Source organism: Hylobates moloch, unplaced genomic scaffold (genome assembly GCF_009828535.3).
Source record: "Hylobates moloch isolate HMO894 unplaced genomic scaffold, HMol_V3 SCAFFOLD_5, whole genome shotgun sequence".
Taxonomy (NCBI): domain Eukaryota; kingdom Metazoa; phylum Chordata; class Mammalia; order Primates; family Hylobatidae; genus Hylobates; species Hylobates moloch.
The window spans coordinates 81,725,287-81,733,468 of NW_026652280.1; the positions used below are offsets into that span (position 1 = coordinate 81,725,287).

General features: G+C 49.2%; 1 protein-coding gene across 2 annotated transcripts; it reads left to right on the top strand.

The window, feature by feature from the left end:
- Positions 1–472: 472 nt before the first annotated feature.
- On the top strand, positions 473–6,336 carry POLR2G (RNA polymerase II subunit G). Of its 2 annotated transcripts, none has more exons than XM_032153134.2 (8): positions 473–619; positions 754–863; positions 1,823–1,907; positions 4,597–4,647; positions 4,754–4,819; positions 5,067–5,138; positions 5,337–5,370; positions 5,588–6,336. In XM_032153134.2, exons 1-8 carry the CDS (start codon positions 608–610, stop codon positions 5,599–5,601), a joined length of 444 nt encoding a protein of 147 aa, XP_032009025.1. In that variant the 5' UTR covers positions 473–607; the 3' UTR covers positions 5,602–6,336. The 2 variants fall into 2 exon arrangements, with proteins under 2 accessions (XP_032009025.1, XP_032009024.1); XM_032153133.2 differs by having other exon boundaries at positions 475–619; positions 1,823–1,982; positions 5,588–5,809.
- Positions 6,337–8,182: the final 1,846 nt, after the last annotated feature.

Consider the following 8,182-nt stretch of genomic DNA (forward strand, 5'->3'; position numbering starts at 1 on the left):
GCGAGACTCCGCCTCAAAAAAAAAAAAAAAAAAAAAACAAGGCCGGGCGCGGTGGCTCACGCTTGTAATCCCAGCACTTTGGGAAGCCGAGGCGGGCGGATCACGAGGTCAGGAGATCGAGACCATCCTGGCTAAGACGGTGAAACCCCGTCTCTACTAAAAATTCAAAAAATTAGCCGGGCGTGGTGGGGGGCGCCTGTAGTCCCAGCTACTCGGAGAGGCTGAGGCAGGAGAATGGCGTGAACCCGGGAGGCGGAGCTTGCAGTGAGCTGAGATCGCGCCACTGCACTCCAGCCTGGGTGACAGAGCGAGACTCTGTCTCAAAAAAAAAAAAAAACCAGTTGCTGTTTGATGGCCGGGGGGCGGGGATGAGGGGCGGGGATTAGTGGCTCTAGCCCACGACGGCGAGGCCCAATCAGACCCGCGGAGCAGGTGGAGTTCCGCCCCCGCGGAGAAGGTGGAGTTCCGCCCTCGCGGAGGAGGTGGAGTTCCGCCCTCTTCGTCGCAGCAAGCGCGGAACTGGGGTTGTGGCGACTAAGTGTGTTTCCGGTGGATTCCCAGGGGCTGTCGGAGGTGTGGACTCTGCCTGCCTACCTGCTCTGGGAAGATGTTCTACCATGTGAGCAGGGCTCAGGGTGGCGGCAAGGGCTGGGTGGAAAGGAAGAGCAAGGCCAGGCGCCGGCACGAGACTCCCCTTGTCGTCCGATAACCTCCCAACGCCTGGCCTGGTCGCCACCCCACTTTTCTCCGCAGATCTCCCTAGAGCACGAAATCCTGCTGCATCCGCGCTACTTCGGCCCCAACTTGCTCAACACGGTGAAGCAGAAGCTCTTCACCGAGGTGGAGGGGACCTGCACAGGGAAGTGAGTGCTGAGCTCACCGCGCCGCCAGATCATTCGATGCGCACACGGGGCGCTATACCTACAACCCCTCCCCAATTCCTACTCGTCCTGCCACCCACTCTGGGGACCCCTCTCCCCTCTCAGGCAGCCAGTTGCTTCCTGCTTTGAGTTCCCAGGGCGCCCTCTGCAATGCTGGACAATAAGACTTCCTTCTCTCAGCTGAGATTGGTCATTCATTTACTCTTCAAACATTTTAAAAACGCTCGGTGTGTGCCAGGACCCGTGTTGGGCTCAGAACAAGGTAGAATGGGAACAAGATAGAATGAGGCCAGCCCTTGTGGAGCTCACAGTGTAATCATTGTTCCTGTGTCTGCTCTCCCTCTGTCATTTTCTGGTTTTCTCTTATCCCTTGTGCCCAGGGACCACACACCGTGGGCCTCTATATATCTTCTAAATGAATGACCAGAAAAAGCAGATCGAGAGTTTGGGGGAGGAAGGAAGTAGACTGGGACTTGACCATCTCTGGGCTTTGCACAGAGGGGCCTCTCTGATTAATGAGCTGGGACCTGGCTCAGGGCAGTGCAGTACTTGGGCCTCCAGCATCAGAAAAACCTGCAGGAACATGGAGATTCCTGAGTCTCCTTATTCCCTCCAGAATCAAGACTCTCTGGGGCAGACCTGAGAATCTGCATTTTAAGAAGATGATTCTCAGGCATCCCAAAGATTGAGATCTGTTGCCTCAAGGACTCCAGTCTTCTTGGACATTTATTGTGAAATTACCAGAACAGCATTTGGTCTTATACATACTGATCTCTGTTCTGTCTTCTTTTGGTCATTAAGCTCTCTGGGAGTAGAGGTGCTATCTGCTTGTCCTTTTGCTCTCCCCGACCCTACTCCCAAGAGCTCAGTGACTTTTATTGCAGATGTCTTTAGAGGCTCTTGGACACACAATGTCTTCCTGTTTCTCATCCTCCTTGCAGGTATGGCTTTGTAATTGCTGTCACCACCATTGACAATATTGGTGCTGGTGTGATCCAGCCAGGCCGAGGCTTTGTCCTTTATCCAGTTAAGTACAAGGCCATTGTTTTCCGGCCCTTTAAAGGGGAGGTTGTGGATGCTGTTGTCACTCAGGTCAACAAGGTGAGACTATACATAGGGGAGGCAGTGGGGTAGTTTTTTGGAAGATCTGGGTTGGGTTCTGGCTCCACTTCATAACTCTGTGCCTTTGACTAAGTCACGTCACTTCTTTTTTTTTTTTTTTTTTGAGACAGAGTTTTGCTCTGTTGCCCAGGCCGGAGTGCAGTGGTGCGATCTTGGCTCACTGCAACCTCTGCCTCCTAGGTTCAAGTGATTCTCCTGCCTTGGCCTCTCAAGTAGTTGGGAGTAAAGGCATGTGCCACCATGGCTGGCTAATTTTTTTTTTTTTTTTTTGAGAGGGAGTCTCGCTCTGTCGCCCAGGCTGGAGTGCAGTGGCGAGATCTCCACTTACTGCAAGCTCCACCTCCCGGGTTCACACCATTCTCCTGCCTCAGCCTCCCCAGTAGCTGGGACTACAGGTGCCCACCACCATGCCCGGCTAATTTTTTGTATTTTTAGTAGAGACGGTGTTTCACTGTGTTAGCCGGGATGGTCTTGATCTCCTGACCTCGTGATCCACCCGCCTTGGCCTCCCAAAGTGCTGGGATTTCAGGCGTGAGCCATCGCGCCTGGCCATATTTTTTTAGTAGAGATGGGGTTTTGCCATGTTTCCCAGGCTGGTCTCAAACTCCTGAGCTCAGTCTCCCCACCTCGGCCTCCCAAAGCCCTAGGATTACAGGTGAGCCACCACGCCTGGCCATCACTTTACTTCTTGTATTGCACTTTTTTTTTTTTTTCAGGTGGAGTCACACTCTGTCACCCAGGTTGGAGTGCAGTGGCGTGATCTCGGCTCACTGCAAGCTCTGCCTCCCGGGTTCATGCCATTCTCCTGCCTCAGCCTCCCGAGTAGCTGGGACTACAGGTGCCCACCATCACGCCCGGCTAATTTTTTTTTGTATTTTTAGTAGAGACGGGGTTTCACCATGTTAGCCAGGATGGTCTCGATCTCCTGACCTCGTGATCCGCCCGCCTCGGCCTCCCAAAGTGCTGGGATTACAGGCTTGAGCCACTGCTCCCCGCCTGCACTTTCAAATTGTATGGTAATCTTGCCCTGCCTAACTCAGAGGGCAAGGGAAGTCAGTATTAATAGTCATAACAGTAAAAGCCTGTGTTGATTGAGTAGTTACTGTGGGCCAGGTGATGTGCAGAGACTCACAATGACTCTAAAAGGTGGTTTTTTTTTTTTTTTTTTTTTTTAAGATGGTGTCTAGCTCTGTTGCCAGGCTGGAGTGCAGTGGCACAATCTCGGCTCACTGCAACCTCTGCCTCTGGGTTCAAGCGATTCTCCTGCCTCAGCCTCCCAACTAGCTGGGACTATAGGCATGCACCACCATGCCCAGCTAATTTGTGTATTTTTAGTAGAGATGCGGTTTCTCCATGTTGATCAGGTTGGTCTCGAACTCCCGACCTCATGTGATCCACCTGCCTCAGCACCCAAAGTGCTGGGATTATAGGCGTGAGCCACGGTGCCCGGCCAGTGGGTGCTTTTTACAGAAGCTGAAGCTTAGAAGAAGTTAAGTGTACTGGCCAAGATCATGTGGCCAACAGGTGTTCAAATCTTGGACTAACATGTCCCAGGCCTAAGCGCTTTAATACTTTAAAATGAAAGCTTAGGCTGGGCACAGTGGCTCACATCTGTAATCCCAGCACTTTGGGAGGCTGAGGTGGGCAGATCACCTGAGGTTGGGAGTTCAAGACCAGCCTGGCCAATATGGTGAAACCCCATCTATACTGAAAATACAAAAATTAGCCAGGCATTGTGGCATGTGTGTGTAGTCCCAGCTACTTGGGAGGCTGAGGTATGAGAATCACTTGAACCTGGGAGGTGGAGGTTGCAGTGAGCTGAGATTGCATCACTGCACTCCAGAGTGGACAACAGAGCGAGATTCTGTCTCAAAGTAAATACATAAATAAATACAAATGAAAGCTTAAAAAAAAAAAGAGAAAAGGGCTGGGTGGGCTGGCTCACACCTATAATCCCAGTGCTTTGGGAGGCAGAAGTGGGAAGATTGCTTGAGCCTAGGAGTTTGAGACAGCCTGGGCAACATAGCAAGACTCTGTCTCTACAAAAGTTTTTAAAAATTAGCCTAGCATGGTGGTGGGCACCTGTGGTCTCAGCAACTTGGGAAGCTGAGGTGGGAGGATTGCTTGAGCCCAAAAGTTCAAAGTTACAGTGAGCTGTGATCACACCACTGCTTTCCAACCTGGGCAACAGAGTGAGACCCTGTCTCAAAATTTAAAAAGCAAAAAAGAAAAACACAACACTTGAGGGGACAAAGAAAAAGCAAGATAATTTTTTTTTTTTTTTTTTTTTGAGACAGAGTCTTGCTCTGTTGCCTGGGCTGGAGTGCAGTGGTGCGATCTCGGCTCACTGCAACCTCCGCCTCCCGGGTTCAAACGATTCTCCTGCCTCAGTCTCCTGAGTAGCTGGGATTACAGGCGCACACCACCATGCCTGGCTAATTTTTGTATTTTTAGTAGAGAAGGGGTTTCACCATGTTGGTCAGGCTGGTCTCGAACTCCTGACCTCGTGATCCACTTGCCTTGGCCTCCCAAAGTGCTGGGATTACAGGTGTAAGCCACCGCGAATGGCCGTAAGTCGCTCATTTTTTTCTAGGTTGGACTCTTCACAGAAATTGGGCCCATGTCTTGCTTCATCTCTCGACATGTAAGTCTGGGCACACTGGGTGGGGCTGAGGAAGAGAGATACCCATTCATTACCATCTATTGAAGCATCCATTTAAAGTGCTAACCTAATCTGACTTTCCTTTCAGTCCATCCCTTCAGAGATGGAGTTTGATCCTAACTCCAACCCACCATGTTACAAGACAATGGATGAGGTGAGTGGACAGAAAGAAGTCAGGGAGAGGAGGAGAGAATCAGCCATCCTGAGGGAGAATATTGGCCTGGGGATGGCTGAGTACAGATGGTCCCTGAATTACCATGGCTTGATTCATGATTTTATGACTTTACGATGGTGCGAAAGTGATGTGCATTCAATATGCCCCCGGGCTTACAGTGAAGTGGTTGTGATGTAACCTCTCATAAACTGAGGAGCATCTGTACACTGTTCCCTCCTCTCCTCAGGATATTGTGATTCAGCAGGACGATGAGATCCGCTTAAAGATTGTGGGGACCCGTGTGGACAAGAATGACATTGTGAGTCTTTTCCCCGCCTCTCTACCTATACCAGGTTGAGCTGAGAGCTGTTGATTTCTTACCACCCATAGTTTCATGGGGTTCTATGCTTTTCTGCCAGGAAGAAGGGATGGATGGGCAGAAGGCCTGGGGCTGCAGGGTAGAGGTTGGTTCTGTGCTCATCTTGGCTTCACTTTCTTTTCACCATCTTTCCTGCAGTTTGCTATTGGCTCCCTGATGGACGATTACTTGGGTGAGTGCCTGATCATACGTGCTGGGGTTACTGCCTGGAGAAGGGGTGTGTAGGGGTGGGGAGTAATATAGGATTTAATGCCCACATCAGAGAGACAGAAGAAACTTTCATGCTGTCTGCTTGAAAGATCCAGGACATGTGCCTTGGGATGAGAAGTACATGGTTGTGGCTACCCCCACTTCCAGGTCTAACTGATGTGCTTTTTCTGGTTTCGCAGGGCTTGTAAGCTGAGCCTGGTGGCCTCCTACCCTTGGTTCTACTCTAGGAAGTGTGATTGTCACACTTATCATGTTGTCCAGAGGTCCAGTCTGGCTGCTGTTGTGGAGGCAAGGAAGGCAACTCATCCCAGAAGGCATCTGGTGCTTCTCTTAGCTTAGCTACTGCCTCCTGATTTTTCAGTATGTGTTCTAAGTATAAAAAGTCCTTGGTTCTCATGGAAGTGTTATCTTCTTCTTTTTTTTTTTTAGCAGGAACTATAACTCTTTAAAGAGGCTCCGGAGTTGGCTGCTTACTAGCCCCTCTTTTTCTTAGACTGATGCCTCTACTAGCCTCAGCTACCGAGGGGAGCTGACTAACCCATTTGTCCAGGTTTAAGGGTGACCTTACTGAAGTCAAGGCTCTGATGTTGGGTCTTTGGCTTCCAGCAAATGATACCATCATTAGCGGCATTCTGAGTCCTGATCTAGTTCCAGAGTGTTTGCTCTTCTCCTGCCCTTAAAAGTAACCAAGAGCATAGCTGGGAAAGAAGGGAGACAGCAGACAGGGAGAGATGAACAAGGGGCTAGTAATGACACAGACTGTAGGATCTCAACACAGCCATTCCTAAGTTGGGTATATAAACAACAGTATATCACTATACTAAACTGAACTAAAGATGTAAAAGGGCTCAGAATCTAGTTAGGGTAACATAAAAATGTATGAAATGCCTACAGGATTAAACAAACATGCCAATCTTCCTTGACACTATACCTCTGCAATACTATTTGTCTACCTTGGAATGCTCTTTCCCAGCTTGTCCATTTCCTATCTACTAACCTATGAAATCTCATTTCAATTATTATTATTTTTTCTTTAACTTTCTTTGACTTCCCTGGGAAACAGAGCTCTGTAGCAGAAAACAAGAAAGCATGGTATTTGGATTGATACAGAGCTGGTTTAAGTCTTAGCTGGACTCGAGAGGATAAGGGATGAGGCAGGTGAATTGCTTGAACCCGGGAGGGGGAGGTTGCAGTGAGCTGAGATCCCTCCACTGCACTCCAGCCTGGGCGATAGAGCAAGACTCCATCTCAAAAAGAAAAAAGAGTCTTAGAGTCTTAGCTGGATGACCTTCTGTTTCCTCATTATAAAATGGGCAGAAAACCCTCTTTGGAGGCTGCTGTATCAGACATCATATGTTCAAGTGGCTGGCATAGAGCCTGGTCCATGATGGGCACTCAACTTTTAATTATCATAATTATTATATAATGCATCCCAAAGCCAGTGCAGTGATGTGTATCTGTAGTCTCAGGTACTTAGGAGGCTGAGGTGGGAGGATCACTGGAGTCCTGGAGTTCTTCCCAAGTTCTCAAATAGGGGAATAACACCAAGCCTGAAAGGAAGAAACTGATGGACAGAAGCAGCTTGTGGATCCTGAGCATGTGGGTGCTGGTGAGGATGTAGGGTGTGGCATCGAAAAGGCTGGCACTAATTAAAAAAACAAAGAAAAAAAAAAAGCCTGGCACTCTAATGGGGAAGGGAACAAGTGGGGATGCCCTGGAGATGGTTTCCAGAACTCTTCTGAGCTTTTTTTTTTTTTTTTTTTTTGAGACAGAGTCTCACTCTGTTGCCCAGGCTGGAGTGCAATGGTATGATCTTGGCCCACCGAAACCTCCGCCTCCTGGGTTCAAGGGATTCTCCTGCCTCAGCCTCCCAAGTAGCTGGGATTACAGGCATGTGCCACCACGCCCAACTAATTTTGTATTTTTAGTAGAGACGGGGTTTCACCATGTTGATCAGGCTGGTCTCGAACTCCTAACCTCAGGTGATCTGCCCGCCTCGGCCTCCCAAAGTGCTGGGATTACAGGTGTGAGCCACCGCGCCCCACCTCTTCTGAGCTTTTAAGGTTGGTACTAAAGGATTCTGAAAGTTACAGCCTCCTAAAGAGGTCACAGGCTAATAGTGTACCATGTGCTTGGCGACATGCTAAATCCTTTACACACATTTCTGAATCTTCACAACAGTTCCATGGAGTAGATTTCGTTATCCCGCTTTATAGTTGATGAGACAGGTCAGACAGGTGAACTAATATGCCTAAGGTCACACAGCTAGTGAGCTGTGATTTTTTAAAAACAGTCTGGGCCTGTTGTGGTGGCTCATGCCTGTAATCCCAGCACTTTGGGAAGCTGAGGTGGGCAGATCACAAGGTCAGGAGTTCAAGACCAGCCTGGCCAACATGGCAAAATGCCATCTCTACTAAAAATACAAAACTTAACAGCACTTAGCCAGGCATGGTGTCGGACACCTGTAATCCAGCTACCCCGGAGGCTGAGGCAGGAGAATCACTTGAAACTGGGAGGGCAGAGGTTGCAGTGAGCTGAGATCACGCCACTGCACTCCAACCAGGGCGACAGAGCGAGACTCAGTTTCAAAAAATAAATAAAAATAAAAATAAATGAATAAAAACAGTCTGGCCAGGCACAGTGGCTCATGCCTGTAATCCCAACACTTTGGGAGGCAGAGGTGGGCGGATCACAAGGTCAGGAGTTGGAGACCATCCTGGCCAACATGGTGAAACCCCCGTCTCTACTAAAAATAAAAAAATTAGCTGGCTGTG